The sequence below is a fragment of the Xiphophorus maculatus genome, chromosome 13 (assembly GCF_002775205.1).
Source record: "Xiphophorus maculatus strain JP 163 A chromosome 13, X_maculatus-5.0-male, whole genome shotgun sequence".
Classification (NCBI taxonomy): domain Eukaryota; kingdom Metazoa; phylum Chordata; class Actinopteri; order Cyprinodontiformes; family Poeciliidae; genus Xiphophorus; species Xiphophorus maculatus.
In genome coordinates, this window is record NC_036455.1 from 1,355,306 (window position 1) to 1,372,307 (window position 17,002).

The window sequence follows — 17,002 nt, forward strand, 5'->3', positions numbered from 1 at the left end:
CCAGTGCCAAAACCACCACAATTCAACAAATTTTATAGTTAGCAGCAGGTTTTCCATTAGATTCAGTCAGTGGACAGAGACTCATGAAAGAATAGCGAATTTGTATCTGATGAGCCATTTCTGCATTAGTTTGGATCATCACCACCAAATGACCCAGTGATGGCCCATTTTCACTTTGCTGAAGAGTTCACCAGATTTGGATTTGAAAACGTTGCTCTTGAGTTTCAAGTAATTATGCATGTTTTGTGTAGTCTATTAAGATTCTCAGGGCATTTGGAGGTAAAGTACAGCCACAGCATTACACTTACTCCACCATGCTTGATGGTGAACACGAGGTGCTGTTCCACGGAATCCTCCGTTGTTTTATGACAAACCGACAGCTTAGTGTTTGCTATATCAAACGCTCAGTGTTACTCTCAGCAGGTCAAAGTTTAGTTATAATCACAGCAGAGATTAACACACTTTATGTCTACAGAAAAAACTCTGGGGATATTTCTGAGGTAACACAATAAGTGGCAAAAACCTCTTCCTTCTCCACTGCCAAAGTAAAGACATAATTTAAGGCCTGTGAGTCTGAAGGCAGATTCAGTTTGACAGATGGTTGGTTTTCACCAACAATGCTGCCCTCTGCTGATGATTGCTGCAGATGTTGAAAAACGGGAGAAAATACTCTATGCATGATTATATTCTAAAAATTGGCACAGTTTATCCTTTCTTTGCAATTTTATCCAGTTGTCTCTTCTGCTATTGACTTAGAGGCATTTAAGTCTTTTGAACACTTCCTGTCTGTATGTTATCTATGTTGGCGTCAATTAGTCCCACTTTTATTAATTGGTTTAATTCTAATCAGTGGCTCTTTTTTTAAGTCCAAATGCAACTGCTTTTTTTTTTTTTTTAAGAATCAAGTCCTGTCCTTTTGTCACTTTTATGCCCACATCTCTTCACAATGTTTCAGTGCACATTATATAGTCTGCCATAAATCCTCAGGTTTCACTGCAAGCCTTCAGCATTTAGTCAAATCTGTGCATTGAATTCTCATGTCAGTAGGACTAAAATGCAGGCAGGGAAAGAGGATTAAATTTTTCTGCAACACCGTTGATCCCCTCTAAGGAATTTTGGGAAATATAAACAAAATTTTAATTTAATTACTTTTAGTTTTAGGTTGCAGTTTGCATGTAATGATGCAAATTGACCTTTCACATGTTAAAAAAAAGTTGGTTTAATTCGTGTCTTCATAAAATATGTTTTTATAAAACTACTAATTTCTTGTAGCATGTTACATTTGTTTAAGTAAATTTTCTTTACTTAAACTAAACACAAACACGTTTCAAATAGGTATAAAGCTTGATTAGCTTGTGATACTAAAAGTTTTAGTAGGTGTAAGGGTAACAATACGTCTTTGCATAACTGCAAACCTGCCAAGAAATTACACCTGAAACAGTCGTGTGGTTGAGTTTCACCAGTTTGTCAAAGCCTGTAATATTGTTTCATGACCTAGTTATCCTTTAAACTTATCCACATCTTTATCCTTGGCCTGTCTGCTATATTCTTTGGTCTTTGTGATGCTATTTGTTCACTAATATTTTCTGAAAGCTTCTCAGAATTGTATGATTACATTAAAATTTAAGTGTTTATTTATAGACTTCTGAGGGATTATTGATGACATTTATTTTTATTTTGGGGTATTAGAATAAAGGAGGCTGAATGCAAATTCTTGTCACACTACCATTTTCCTCCTATGGTAGGAGGAACCTATGGTACCATGGGTTCCATATACACTATACAGTATTTATTATATAGTGAATAAATACTGTGAAATTTATTGCCGTAAAGGAATAAAATTAGTAAAGTTTAGGACAATAAATACGTTTACAAGGTACTCCGATATTTTTATGTTGGCTCAATCTTTATTCAAATTTGAAATTAGAGTTTTAGGTCTTGGTTTACAACAATATGTCTTGAAATAGAACGAGAGGTTCAGAAATGTATAGTTTTCAGTCCTTTAAACATATAGGAGATTATGTAGTAGATGCCATTCACAAAGAACCGATGAGTATTAAATCACTTATTCAGTTTCACTTTACACCAGGTCAGTGGTGGCATAACAGTAAGTTAGTATTCGCCTTTTAAACACGTTTTTCGGGATTCCACCACCATCATCATCGTGCCTACCCTCCCGGATAAACGCCCCTTTCCTCCTCAGCGATACTGCAGGATGATTGGTCCATTTGTGTGACGCATGCGTCGATATATAGTCAAACAACCTCCCCTCTGCTTCCTTCCCTTCAACCCCGGCTGTCAGTGCTGTGTGAGTGCGTGTGTGCTCTGAGCTCGCTCATCACACATTCTATAAAAAAAAAAAATAAAAATACAAAAAAATTTTCAAAACATAAAAAAAATATATAAAAAAAATCTTTTTCTTTCTTTCTTTTTGTAACAAGTCAGTGAAGAGGCAGTAAAGACGGTCGAGGACTGACGGTAACGTACCCCAACGTGTCGGATTTTTTTTTTTCAGTCGTTAGCTTCCCCCCCCCCCCTCTTTTTCGTTTGTCAAATTTTAAAGGGTCTTTTAACTCGAACTGAAGTCGACGTTGTGTCGTTTTAAAACAATTGAATTAGACGTTTTGACTCCCAACTGACAAGTCAACGGTTGTATAACGTTTACAATTCGCCATCAAAGGTCCTACCGACGATACCGACCGTTAGCAACTTTTCTCCCCCCCCCCCTCAGTCTTCCTTCCCGTTAACAAACTCAAAGCGTAGTCCGTTTATAACCGCTAGTCTCGAGGAGGAGAGAAATAAGGATGAACCCTAGCGCTCCCAGTTATCCCATGGCCTCCCTGTATGTCGGGGACCTGCATCCAGATGTGACCGAGGCCATGCTGTATGAGAAATTCAGCCCAGCCGGAGCCATCCTCTCGATTCGGGTCTGTAGGGACATGATCACCCGGCGTTCCCTCGGATACGCCTATGTCAACTTCCAACAGCCGGCGGACGGTAAGTCGGATATTGCTAAACCATTCAGATAAAAATGTCTAATAAATGCAGTCATGTGCTTTAAAGGGGCTGTCAGTCAGAGAGAGGCTGTGTGAACTACATGTGACTGCGGTGGGGTCTGGTCCACTGGCGTAGCAGAGCAGCGCCACATCCTGCCTGCCCTGCCCACCTCAGCAAAGTAAAAGGACCCTGCTGGCTGCCAAAAAGGGCTCTTTATCTGTTCTGTCCGGGCAGCACCCCAACTGTAGTGCTGACAAATTTACCTTCCAATGCCCATAAAATGATTGCCAACAGTTTTAAGTTGTTGAATGGACTGTTGTCTGTATGAAAAAGGGTAGAAATGTCATTGCTACTTCACTAAAACAAGTCATTTGTTCCATAAAGGTTTGGTATGTGCTCTTTAGCAAGCATTTTCTGCATGTTGGTGATAAGAGGGTGGGCCTGTTTTACCCTTTTGCCCCCGTGGGTGTGTTTGTACGCAGAGCTGTTAAAATTGATTCAGTGTAATCTGTCATGAGAAGACTTTAAGTTTTTAAGCAACGATCGTGTATAATAAACTCTTTCAGGGACAAATTAATGTAAGAATGAGTCGGTATGAATAGTATCGAGAAACATTACATTTTAACAGTTTTTAAAAATTTATTTAAATCTATGGCCACAGGCAGTTGAGAGCATGGGGAATCCAAAATGTCTACAGCTGATTTATTTATTTTTGTCCTGTTCTTGTAGCTGGGAATAGACTAAAACAATTTCAGACCAAGACAATAAAAAAAATTATTTGTTTAGTAAGGCAAATATGAAAAAGCCTTCTTATGTGTCCACAATGATGAACAGATTATTTTCCAGAAAAAAACCCACCCTGATTACTCAGTTCATTTCATTTTGTGTGTTTTAGATTATTATTGAGCAGGTAAAACAAAAAGTTTGCTTGTAAACATTTTTATTGACCTAAATCATTTAAAACTCCCTGAATAAATGGCTTAATAATGCCAGTGCTGCTAGATTGGATGAAATCGCATTGTTATTTTGTAAATCATGAATTTGGAATTCATTTATGCTTCATACAAACATGAAATAAATATTTGAAATATTAACACCCACAACCCTGCACTAGTGGGTGCAAAATTCCTAAGACAGGTGCCCAGTTTTCTCAGCCAAAACGTGAAAGTAAGGCACTTTTTTTTTCTATTAAAAAAAAAAAAAGCATATAAATGGAAGCACTTCAACAAACACGGTTTTTAAAAAAAGAGAAAAGTAGAATCATTTCTAAATGTTGTGGTTGGGGAACTGTACCATGAGTTTCATTTAGAAATCCACAACAGTTCAGTTTGACAGATGTTGGCTGTTTTTAGCTAGGCTATCAGCGAGTCATATACCCTGCCTGTTTTCATGTTTCCCTGCTTCAACACACCCGAGTCAGATGATTTCAGTTCAGCAAAAGTCTGAACGTCAGTCACCAATTAAAATCAGGTGTGCTGGATCATGGAAACATCTAAAACATGCAGGGCAGTGTGCCTTGAGGACCAGGGGCTAGAGGGCGCTGTGGACGCTGGACCGGTGGTCGGTGGTAACGTGATGCAATGCTGCTGGGACTGATCGAACTGTGCCAAACAAAGAATGTCGATGTTATTTGAGAGTTGGCAATTTTGTCTCATCAGCGTTCCGTATAAGCACTCCTGTTGTTGGCAGTTATTTGATTTACACCTCTGGTCTGTTTTAAGGGGAATTCTGATTTTAATGCTACATGTTGGCAAATAGTCTCAGCTGAGGAGTGCAATGGGGATGTACGGGTCAAGAATCAGCGTTATACCCTTGACCTTGCTGTGGGCCTAATTATAAGGGATCACAACTGTACGTCATATTTTGTGATAAGGAAATAAAGTTTCAGGTAAGTCAAAATTAAACTATGCAGTGTGATTGTTAGAATGCTGTAAAATAAAACGAGTAAGCAAAATATTTCCAGAATGCAGTCTGAAGAGTGAGGCTGTCCGACCAGAGAAGTTTTAAACTACCGCTCCTTCTTTTTCGTGTTGTAATATTTGCTCTCGTTGCAGTTTTAGTTGAGCTCTTGCAGCAACACCTACTGTTAAGCTTGTTTTCTGTCATTTTTGTGGAATTTCTAAGAGGGGGAAAGAAAGAGGCCAGTGGCACGCCTAATAAACCGATTAGGACAAGTTCTTGTCCCTTGAGCGTATTTGAGTTGTGTCAAAAATCTTGAAGTCTTTAAAACAATTAAAGTTAAAAACTTTATGCTTGTTTTTCAGATTAGTTAGGAAGTAGAAACATTCCCTACCACACGTTAATGCTTTCCTTCATGAATTTAGCATTACATCACTGACTAGTTCATATAGTGTATATTAAGTGTTAAATGAGTAAAATACCTGCGTCCTCTTTTAGCTGAGCGCGCTCTGGACACCATGAACTTCGACGTGATCAAAGGGCGGCCCGTACGCATCATGTGGTCGCAGCGTGATCCGTCTCTGAGAAAAAGTGGCGTGGGAAACATCTTCATCAAGAATCTTGACAAGTCGATTGACAACAAGGCTCTTTATGACACCTTCTCTGCTTTCGGGAACATCCTGTCCTGCAAGGTAAAGCGTCACTTTCTTTGTTTAGTGTTTCTCTGGTTGTAGCATTCTACATTTGCCGCTGATGATGTTCACTCATTAAGCTGTTTGATGTGAGTGATTTCTAGATTTCAAGTTAATACTCAATCATGACACTGACGCATCAGAACGTTGTTTTTTACTTTGATATGGTCAAATGGTGTAAAGAGAAAAGGTTGGTGCTCATGATGACCATGACTGATGTTGCCAGGTGTGCTCTAACTGGTACATGTTTGTTCCAGCATGTGTGTGTATATGTGTGTAACTTCAAGCAGCACATGTCCTCTCTGTCTCTGTCTCAGGTGGTTTGTGATGAGAATGGCTCTAAAGGCTACGGCTTTGTGCATTTTGAGACTCAGGAAGCTGCTGAACGAGCCATTGAAAAAATGAACGGCATGCTGCTCAATGACAGAAAAGTGTAAGTGGATGCTTTTAAGTGGCTCTGAACTTTTGGAGACATCAAAAAGCTTCTGGCACAATCCTGGCTGTGACTCACTCTCATTGCAAGAACTGGGAGTTCAGTTCTGTGTTCTCTGTGTTCAGTTCTCGTCATTGGCCGGCTCCGTCTCTGCTACTCTTACAAACTAATCATGGCGCATAAACTGTTTGACTGCTCCATATTAAACCAGGTTCTAAATGTTTATCAGATCATTTTTGGGTTTAAAAGCCAAAAATTATTTCAGGTATGGGCATTTTCAAATGAATCACAATGTAGCATGACAAACTCTCAAAGCAGGTCATATCAACTTTACTCATAAAGCTAATTTAAAACAAAATTGACCAGAGTTCTGTGGAGTAAAAAAATAAAAGAAAACAATTACATAATTTAAAAAATATAAATTTTAGTAATTTATACATTTAAAACACTGAAAGGTAGAACAGAAATAAATTATTTTGACAGAACTGAGACCCGTTTCTGTTTACATCCAGTTCAGCCTCATCATATTTAATATTCTGAATACTCCGTCTTTTTGTTCGTCAATGCATAATTAATACATGCTTTAGTTTTGTAATGCTGGAAATGGCACTTTATAAATAGAATCCATTTATTTATTAAATTTGTTGTCTCTCTGCTGCCTCTTTCAGTCTTTTTTCAGTCCATTTGACTGACTAGTTGCCAGAGTGGGTTAATGCGCAGAAGCCTGAATTAATTTTAATCTACCTGGTTTAATTATATCACTTATTTAGAGGTACAGAATAAATACAAAAGTTGTATTATAAACGTTTAACAGCTATAATGTGTTTCTGAGGAAAAATAATAATTTTGAGTTGTCAGTTAACCCAAAAATTAGCCACTAGATTATTCAGAGAAAGTGGTTCTTAGTCTATACATTTCTGCAAATCTCTAGACTGATTTTATTCCCATTTCTCCTAATTTTAGTCTCCTTAATCCATTCCTGGACCAGTTTCGATCCATGTTTGAATTATCGTCTTCTTAGATTACTCATTTTTAAGGCAAAATTGAAATATGGTTTGAATAATGTTCTCATTATTCCAACCAATTCCTTCTCTACACCGGAGCCATGGACCCTCAGCATACCGCTGCCACTACCATTCTTCACAGCTGGTACAGTGTTCTTTGGTGTCAGTCCTACTTGTAAATATTCAGCCAGAATTCTGTCAAGTGCTTGTTGACTACAAAAAGCAGGCGGTCGAGAGGCGACTGTCTTGATTCTACCATGTTGGAAATATGATTTAAATTCATCGACAGACCAAATATATTATTGATGTATGTTAGTTCCTCTTTTTTTTTTTTTTCCTTTTCTTTTTTTTTTTTCCTGCAGGTTCGTTGGCCGTTTCAAATCTCGTAAGGAGCGCGAGGCTGAGTTGGGCGCCCGGGCAAAAGAGTTTACTAATGTTTACATTAAAAACTTTGGTGACGATATGGACGACGAGAAATTGAGAGAGCTCTTCAGTAAATACGGTGAGTCCAATTTTCTAACTGCTCCTTGAAGATGCTACTAACAATATAGGAGTTTTGGTCGACAACCTTGTTGCGTTTGATGCTCAGGAAATGCGCTGAGTACCCGGGTCATGACAGATGACAGCGGAAAGTCCAGAGGCTTCGGCTTCGTCAGCTTTGAAAGACACGAAGACGCGCAGAAGGTTTGACTTGAGACAAACACGACTCTCGCTTTTAGTAACCGCAGCTGGACCCTTTTTTTTTTTTTTTTCTAATGTAATTTTTGCCACATTGTTTCTAATTTCAGGCAGTGGATGAAATGAACGGAAAGGACTTGAACGGGAAGCCCATCTACGTCGGCCGCGCTCAGAAGAAGGTGGAACGACAGACGGAGCTGAAGCGCAAATTTGAGCAGATGAAACAAGACCGTATGACTCGCTACCAGGTGAGCATAAATACTTCCTGGATCAGATGCCGTCTGCTCACGGAAAGAAACTGCAGCTTTGTCAAATTCAGTGCTCCCTCTGCAGTTGGGTCCACTGGCCAAAATGGCTGCAACAGCAACTCTTCAGCTCATGGGCCCCACTTCCCTTTACCTCGGGTTTTGGGGACAAAGACGTGCTGCAGACAAGAATTTTACATTTAACTTGTTGTTTTATTCTTGCTGAGCTGCTTTTGTTTTCAAAATATTTGTTCTTATTGATAGGGTGTCAACTTGTATGTGAAGAACCTTGATGATGGGATTGATGATGAACGCCTGCGGAAGGAGTTCTCCCCGTTCGGCACCATCACCAGTGCCAAGGTTCGACCTTTAACCTTTCTTCTCAAAGCTGAAATGAGCTGCGGATGTCTTCTGGAGTTTCACGTTTGATTCTTTCTCTACCAGGTCATGATGGAAGGCGGCCGCAGCAAAGGCTTCGGTTTTGTCTGCTTCTCGTCCCCTGAGGAGGCGACCAAAGCCGTGACGGAGATGAACGGGCGCATCGTGGCCACCAAGCCGCTGTACGTGGCTCTGGCTCAGAGGAAAGAGGAGCGCCAAGCCCACCTGACCAACCAGTACATGCAGCGCATGGCCAGCGTCCGCGCCGTGCCAAATCCCGTCATCAACCCCTACCAGCCGGCCCCGCCCTCCGGCTACTTCATGGCTGCCATACCACAGGCCCAGAACCGCGCCGCCTACTACCCAGCTGCGGGCCAGATGGCTCAGCTGCGGCCGAGCCCACGCTGGACGACCCAGGGGGTCCGACCTCAACGTGAGCGTTTTCTAAAAACCTTACCTGGGCCCGATTGTCCGTCTCACAGTTCATTAATCGTTGATGTGTCTCTCAGACTTTCAGAACATGACCGGTGCCATGCGTGCGTCAGCGCCACGTCCTCAGACCTTCAGCACCATGCGGCCCACAAATCAGGTCCCTCGCATGATGTCCGCCCAGCGTGTCGGTCAGTCTAGTCGGCACAAACCCGTTTGGTAACGCGTTCTGTTCATGTTCAGTATCTTGCTGATTCTCTCTCCCTGTTTGGCTCCTCCTGCAGCCGCTCAGACCGTGGCTCCCCGACCGCCTGCCGCAGCCACGGCAACAACTGCTCCAGTGCGCGGAGTTCCTCAGTACAAGTACGCCGCAGGGGTCCGCAACCCTCAGCAGCACATCACCTCCCAGCCACAGGTCAATCTGCAGCAGGTAAGGCTGCTGCCATCTCTGTAGCGACAGTGGAGGTTACAGCTGTGCCTGTAATAACTCTGTGTCTCTCACCACTCAGCCTGCGGTCCATGTTCAGGGACAGGAGCCTCTGACCGCCTCCATGCTGGCCGCCGCTCCGCCGCAGGAACAGAAGCAGATGCTGGGTGAGCTTCACTGACGGCATTCAGAGCGGATGCTGTGGTTTCTACGTGTCAAACATTTCCCAGAGCGTCGCCGGGGGTTAATGGCCTTTGATTCTAAATCCTCTCCATCTCTCTCATAGGTGAGCGTCTGTTCCCACTGATCCAGAACATGCATCCCAGCCTGGCAGGCAAGATTACTGGCATGCTGCTGGAGATTGACAACTCAGAGCTGCTTCACATGCTGGAGTCCCCAGAGTCTCTCCGCTCCAAGGTAAGCGATTAGGTTTTCTGATACAAACAGCCTGTAGTTGCGAAGCCACGGTACGTCGCACCAGAACTTCACTGCTGTAACATAAGCAGTCATCATAAATATGACACGAGTTGCAAAAGTATTAATTTCCTTTAAGAATTTTTAATTTCGTCCTGTTTAACCTTTTGAGGTCGACGCCCGCCCTGTGGCAGGCATGACGTCATGTTTCTGTGTGTGTTTTTTGCTCCAATGTGATAATAAATTTTGTCAAAATGAAACAAACACTGTAAAATCACAAAGTTTAGGATGTTCTGAAAATAATGATACCAAACAAGGTAAGGTAAATAGTTTTTATGGTGAAAATATAAGGGTAAATTCAAAATTAGACCAAAACGGCCATTTAGACCAAATTTTCATGGATTTTTAAGATTTTACTTGACGTAGCAACACAAAAGATGCATAGTTTTTATTGACTTCTGTTTTCTTGAAGTCTTAAACTCAACCTGGAAGAAAACATGTAAAAGGGGGCAAAAGACTGGGGCAAGTTTATCTTCCAGCAGGTCAACTACTTTAAACATCCAGCCAGAGCTACAATACGGTGGTTTAGTAAAGTATCAAATTGAAGGAAAATAATGGGAAAAACTGGAAAAAGTTTATAATTACATTTGTATATTGCTGCATATAAATCACTCTATAAAATAGCATTGCACTGCTGGGGTTTCACTGACGTCAAACACAAATATCTGTGCAGGTGGATGAGGCTGTGGCTGTGCTGCAGGCCCACCAGGCCAAGGAGGCCGCTCAGAAGACCGTGACCAACTCAGCCGTTGTCCCAAGTGTTTGAGCCCAAGGTACACATTTAAGATCTGTTGTTGTTGTTGTTGCTCTCATGCTGAAAGCTTTATGAAAAACCAATGTGTCTAACTGTAATCGTTCTCCCTCCTCCACAGGCGAGGGCAACCTCGAGACGAGCTTCACGCACAGAAGAAGGGTTTAAAAAAAAAATGTTTAAAAAATAAGCAAAACAAAGTAAAAGATGTTAAATACAAAGTTTAAAAAAAAGCAAACGATGGAAACAAGTCTCCAGCCAGTCCTGTAACACAAGGTCTGCTTTTCCGAGCTAAAAAAAAAAAGCAAAAAAAGAGGAAAAAAAAACCTAAAAACAAAAAATAATCAGTTTGAGACATTTTAGAGGAGAAATATACGAGAAATGTAAGTGGAAGCATTCCTTTCTGCTATTTTATCCCTTTTAAATGTTTGAACGTTTGAGCTTCCGAAGCCTGTTATTGTGAAAGTTTCCTTTACTTTTTGCTTGCTTGAATAAAGGTTCTAAAGTAATCCATCTGCTATGCTCTCTTGTCTTCCTCATTTTGCAAAGCGGATCAGAGAAATGGTTAATAGAATCCACAAAATAGCAATATGGAAGTAATGTTTTAGATTTTTTTAATAGTTTTAAATATGTTTGAGAAGCTAATGTGCGTCTGATACAATTCAACACCTCCGACTAGAAAGGTGGCGTCGCAGTTTATGACCGGTCGGCTCATTGGCTGCTGGCGTTGGCGTGCTCCTCCAGCATCTGCAGGATGGACTCCATCTTTTGCTGCAGACTGGCGATGAACGGGTTCACGTTCTCCTTCACGTTTTCAGTCAGGGGTTTGAAATGTTCCTCCATGTCCTGCAGCTGACCCTGGATCTTCACGGCCAGGGGCTCAAGCTCCGTTTGTCTGTCCTCCACGAACGACCTGAGAAACGAACGGAACATCAGGTTTGCGGTTTTGCTGGAGCTGAATTGTCGCAACGACACACAACAAATGGAGAAATGTATCTAAGGTAAATTAGTGATTACTTTGCACTACTGGCACTAATATTTCCTGCTTATGTTGCAAAGAAGATCTGCCCCTGTCTTACATTTTGGTTCAGGAAGGAATAATAATGTCCAACAGATTAAATACAAATCTAACATGTTCAGTATTTGGTATAAGTTATGAGGTGATGTGTCGGATTGTTTTTACTCACTCGGCGTGTTCCTTCAGCACTGGCTTGTTCACAAACTCATGAAAGTCGTGACTGATTTTAGTCTTTATCTTCTCGATGTACTGGCTCATCCGATTGGCTCCGTTTTCAGCAAAGCTTCCTGCAGAAGGGAGCCAGTAAGTAAGATTTTTATTTTATATTTTTTTATCGATGTCCCCTCTTCATTTTTGCATCATCCTCCAGTTACTCGCACTCCCCCAAAACACATTTTTGTTAAGAAAAAACAAATTTTGTTTCAGTTTTTGAAAAGTAGCTAAATTGTCTGTCACTAATGAACCTACACAAAATAGCTTACTCTAGAAAACCTTGCTGAAATGTATTTTAAAAGAATAATGTTACCAGAACTACTTCAGTTCTTTATTCCTTGACTTTGATTTAACCACAAATTTAACAAATTTAAATGTGGAGGGCGAGGTATTTCTGAATATGAAAAACTGATATTTACCGTGTGTCAGAGTAAGAGCAAGAAGGACTGCAATCTGAAACCGTTTCATGGCTGCTGACTTGATTAGACCTATAATAAAAAAAAAAAAACAACATGATTTAGAATAGTATGTTTTAAGTTTTAGCAACAAATATCTACACACACCTATGGGTGAAACCACAAAAACATTAAATCAGATTAAAATGTTCCTGTTTTAAGTCAGTCAGAACTAGAATTATTTTTGCTTAATTTCAGAATAATTAGAAGTTTTTTTAATTAGATTCTTCAAATTTATATAGGTTTATACGAGCTCTTTATGATGCCTCAAGTTATTCTGGAAAACCAAATGGGTTCATAGAACATTTGGCGGCAGACCTGAAAAGGAGTTTATGTTCAGGTTAAAAATCGTGCGGGTTAAAAGCCATCTTTACCAAATGCTAAGGACTTGTTTGTGAACTTTTAATGTTAAATTACTCTGGCATTTAAGTCACTTTAGTCATCTTAGCTAACCTGAAAGGGAAAATTTTGGTCAGATTTGATATCGAATTGTAAAGTCTGAGGTGTCTGCAAATAGCATAAGGAAACCATCTTCTGCTGTATTTGTAATACTGTGTAAGTTCTCTGTAAACCTCTAGTAAGTTAAAATTTTAAAAGCAACAGTATGCAACTGTTTACCTTTAGACAAGCCTGTGTTAAGAAAAGATTCTTGTAGCTTAATCAGACGAGTCACTGACAAAACTTCCCAGGAAATGTCGGTCAGGTTTCTTGCCTCACTGCGCTAAGATAAATATTTTGAGACGCATCTTACTCAAACTTGTAAACAAAAGTTTTGCGGAGGTTTTTGTGGTTTCCATGTTTTGTTTGGGCTTTGGTGGTGTGATCCTAACATTTTTATTAACAAAAAAAAAAAAAACTGCAAAATGGATTTTGGCTTCAAACCTGCAGAGAAATGTTTTTTTTTCTCCCTTTCACAGCTCCTTTAAGAGAAAAATATATCCTTCTTTACAAAAAATCCTGTCAGCTCTGAGAGAAATATTTGATGAGACACATACTAAGACTGAATGGGGAATTTAAATCAAACAAACAAAAAAAAAAAATGTAAAAAAAAAAAAACAACAAAAAAACAACTTGTATCATAGTAGCAAAAAAAGTTAAAGGAGGAGAAGTGAGACTCACCTGTCCTTTGGATGTTGGTGTTTGGACCAGATGGTGCCTCTGTGCTGGACTCTCACACCTCTTATATCGCGGCGTGCCGATGCGGCTCCCTCGTCCTGTGAAGCCGTGATTGGATGACATAAACAGATAAAGAGAAAACTGGGTACTCACAGTTCTGACTCTTCCCGCAAAGCGTGCCAGCCGGGCCAAACTGGAACAGTAGTCCAGCAGTCCCTGTGCTGACTGACCAACATTCTGCATGAGTCTTATCTTATATTGAGATTAAATTCAACCCAGAACCATCAGGGAGGAGAACGTCAGCGTACGGACACTTTGGAGACATCTCTGATAAGTGGCGGAATATCTCGGTTTTTATTTTGTGCTTCTCTGACGCTGTGTTGATTTTGTCGGATGTAAAGCTCCCTTGGCTGGGTTAAAAAAGAAGTAAATAAAGAAAGAAAATAAATAATTTTGAATTCATATAAAAGCTCTTTTATATATTTTTTTATATTAATGTGCTAAAATGACTTGATTGTGAAGAAAATGAAGTAAAAGCTAATCCAAACCTGAATAAATGAGTCATTTTGGTACATTTAACATTTTGAAGATTATTTTTTGCGGGGCTTTTCATAAAACGACACATAGACATGTCGAACAAATTAGGACACCTATTCAGGTTTTATTCAAAAATATTTATGTATTGATGTCCGACCTCTTTCCTTTCCTCTCTGGAATAGAAAGGGACTTAGCTGAAAAACAATAACTTTATTTTATTTTATTTTATTTTACTTATTTAACAAAAAATATCAACAAAAATGGGGTTCCCAGATTTTGGCCAACTCACATCCCAGCCACATTAGTGAGACACATAGTTTATCTACCAGTCTTTAATATCAATCTAGAGAAAGATCACTCCGCACTTTCTGCTGGGAGATGTTTGAAGGTTTTTCTTGCATGAATGACCCATTTTACGTTTCCCCACATCATCTCCATGTCGACCAAGATCTGGGCGTGTCTGTTCCTTGTGTGTTCACACTAACTGAATAAAAGCTGCACAGTCACATACTAAACTGTGTGACTTTTATAATAAAATTAGGGCCAAAACGTCTGAATCAAAGAGTAACAAACCAAGTGCAGCTGGGGATTTAAAATTATAATTATAAGGAATAAAATTGATCGATTGATCAGTTCTGCCTTAAAGCTGTGTGTGATAGATGAGCTGTCCATATATAACATGGCACTTGGTATGTTCTGGTATCAGTGTCAATTCATTAATGTCCAATTCTGCATTGGCTTCTAAGCGAGCCCAAATTGTCCGCCCTCCACCACCGTGCCTAGCAGTTGGAATTTTTATTTATTTTACATATATATATATATATATATATATATATATATATATATATATATAAAAGCCTCGTCAGAGCCCCCAGAATCATTGGATGCAACAACTCACACATTACCGCATTGCTGATGTTGGTAAAATCTCTTGTTTAGAGAAATAACTCTTTAGGCATTTGGAGCGTTAGAGATGGGGATGGAGAGCCCCCTTGTGGTGACTTATGGTCATAGCAGCCTAATTCAGTTGTAAATAGCTGCAGATCATATTCCACTTTAACCACTGCATAGGTTTGCAAACATTTCTTTTTTTTTTGGCACAAAGAAGATGGATATTTTTTTTTATTTATTATTGACTCATAGCTTTAGTAAGGAAATTGAGAGATGGGTCACCAGTAAATTATATGAACAGCTCATCTGTCACACACAGCTTTAAGGCAGCATCTTTACAAGATGCTTATTTATTCGGGTGTTGATTCTCAAAGTTCACATCAAAAGATGTTCATCTCTGGGACACAGGAGCCGCCTCCATGCTGAATGTTATAGTGGCTGGACATTCCCATGCCGTGTACACTTGTTTAGAGTTACTTAAACAAATCATCATGACACCTTCAGACATCTGGAAATCGAACGCAGCGATGAACCAGACTTTTGGAAATCCACAACCCTCATCTTCATAGTGGCTCATTCCTTTTGATTATTTTCCCATGATGATCTCACAGGAAAGCGTTGCCATAAATGCTTCCACTGAACTCAAATGCTATGAATTAACCTACCAGACGTTTACAAATCCAGTAGCCTCCTCTTGGTTTCCCCAAATTGTTTACAGTTAAAACAATCTCACAGATTCGGACGTAAACTTCTACATCTGAATCGCAACGAACCGATCTTTACTTTCTTACAGTTGCTGCCGGCTGTTCTCCACTCGCGCTACAGGTTAAAAGAAAAGCAACTCGTGTTCAGATCAAATTATGTGAGAAAGGCCCATACAGCACAAGCTGCTGAAGTACCCCAACCATCTTGAGCTCCTATTCTTCTGTTGGGGGGGGGAAACATGTGGTGAAGTTTCAAGAATCTGATTTCTGCTTTGATTGAAACCAGATGTGGGAACGAGGAGCATGTTTTCAGCCTGATATTATTCATGGGGTTTGGGTAGGGGCTTTGGGGGGGGGGGCTGCTCACCGCCGCTCCTGCATGCCTGGCTACGCTGTTGGAAGTGGGAAAAGCTCCGGCTGTTTTTTGTCTCTTGAAAAACATTAGCTCCTAAAGAGCTCTGGAGACAGAAGGATCTCCTCAGTTGTAATGCAAGGCATGTGAGGCGGCCTTGACCTGATTAAAGCGTGAACAGAAAAGAGGTGGTCAGAGCAGAAAAAAAAAAAAAAAAAAAAAATAGCACTGCAAGATGCAGTTATATCAACTGAGATATTGGTGTCATAATGACAAGATGTTAAAATCAGGCCTTGAGTTTGTCCTGTGTTAAAGCTCTGTGGACTTATCTTTGACCTGGAGAGACTCACTAGCAAACATGTGACAGAAAAAGCATAACGGTTTATCACACTGAGATAAGTCCTGATATATTCTGTAGAAACAGGACTAGCATCCATTTGTGATGAAAACTTTGTCCTGTTTTCCGCAGATTGTTTCGCGTCAATAGTTGACAGGAAGATGATTTATTCCTGATAGGGTTGAAAGATTGGCCAACACTTTGTTTCTCTTCTGAAGTAAATCTACGTTAATATTTCAAAAGTTTTCACAACTCTTAACTAATTTCACATTTTGTAAAACACAACAAACAAAAAAAACCACACCAAACTTTTCTGATAAAAATCTGAAAGGTGTGTCCTGTGTTTTTACTGAGATTCAGTTACACACAGGTGGACTTTATTAACATGCTGACTCCTGAGAGCCATTCATTTTGCCTGAATTTAAAGTGGTTGCACTCCACATGTTTAAGATTTGTTTTATTTGTAGGATATTTTTGGAAACTACTCTTTTCTTTTCACAATCGCAATCATCACAACTTTGTGCGAATCTCAATTAAACACACTGAATGCGTGAAATTATGGACAACCCTGAATATCCTCTTCATGAGTGACTTCAGTCAGAGGCCTTTCCAGATCTGCTGTTACACAGACCACTACAGCATCTACTGCAACTCTCTGAAGAAAATTGGATGAGTTACAACAGAGATGTAGCTTCTTTATTTTAAACCTAAGATGTTTTGTGTTAAGAGATGAGTTGAAATCTTTACTTTAATGTGGGAGCATCTTAGAGAAGATTTAATCAGTTGCTTCTCTTGTTCCTCTTCTGGGCCTCTCCCCAAACCGCTGAGAGGGTGAATAATTACCCAAGATGCAGAACGTCGTAATCTTTTTTTATATATATTTTTTTTATAGGAAGCACAAGTGGAGGTCCCGTTTCCTCTTCAAGTAGGTGGTCCACCAGCTGAGTCACTTCCAGTTGCTTTAAACAGATT

At 40.0% G+C, this 17,002-nt stretch overlaps 2 protein-coding genes and 1 non-coding gene across 3 annotated transcripts; 2 read left to right on the forward strand and 1 right to left on the reverse strand.

Moving 5' to 3' along the window:
• The first annotated feature begins 2,272 nt into the window (after window positions 1–2,272).
• Window positions 2,273–10,920, forward strand: LOC102234856 (polyadenylate-binding protein 1). Its single transcript, XM_005797394.2, has 14 exons — window positions 2,273–2,997; window positions 5,395–5,588; window positions 5,906–6,021; window positions 7,388–7,527; window positions 7,615–7,709; window positions 7,814–7,951; window positions 8,213–8,308; window positions 8,393–8,759; window positions 8,836–8,946; window positions 9,040–9,185; window positions 9,265–9,349; window positions 9,469–9,599; window positions 10,330–10,429; window positions 10,529–10,920. Exons 1-13 carry the CDS (start codon window positions 2,805–2,807, stop codon window positions 10,420–10,422), a joined length of 1,905 nt encoding a protein of 634 aa, XP_005797451.1. The 5' UTR covers window positions 2,273–2,804; the 3' UTR covers window positions 10,423–10,429; window positions 10,529–10,920.
• LOC111610664 lies at window positions 8,003–8,139 on the forward strand. Its single transcript, XR_002753758.1, has one exon. It is a non-coding gene; the product is annotated as a small nucleolar RNA SNORA5 (small nucleolar RNA).
• Window positions 10,921–11,004: 84 nt separating the features above from the next.
• LOC102235122 (type-4 ice-structuring protein LS-12-like) lies at window positions 11,005–13,393 on the reverse strand. Its single transcript, XM_005797395.3, has 4 exons — window positions 13,213–13,393; window positions 12,058–12,126; window positions 11,595–11,712; window positions 11,005–11,320 (listed from the first exon to the last, which is right to left on the reverse strand). The coding sequence occupies exons 2-4, from the start codon at window positions 12,104–12,106 to the stop codon at window positions 11,119–11,121; spliced, it is 369 nt and encodes a 122-aa protein (XP_005797452.1). The 5' UTR covers window positions 12,107–12,126; window positions 13,213–13,393; the 3' UTR covers window positions 11,005–11,118.
• Window positions 13,394–17,002: the final 3,609 nt, after the last annotated feature.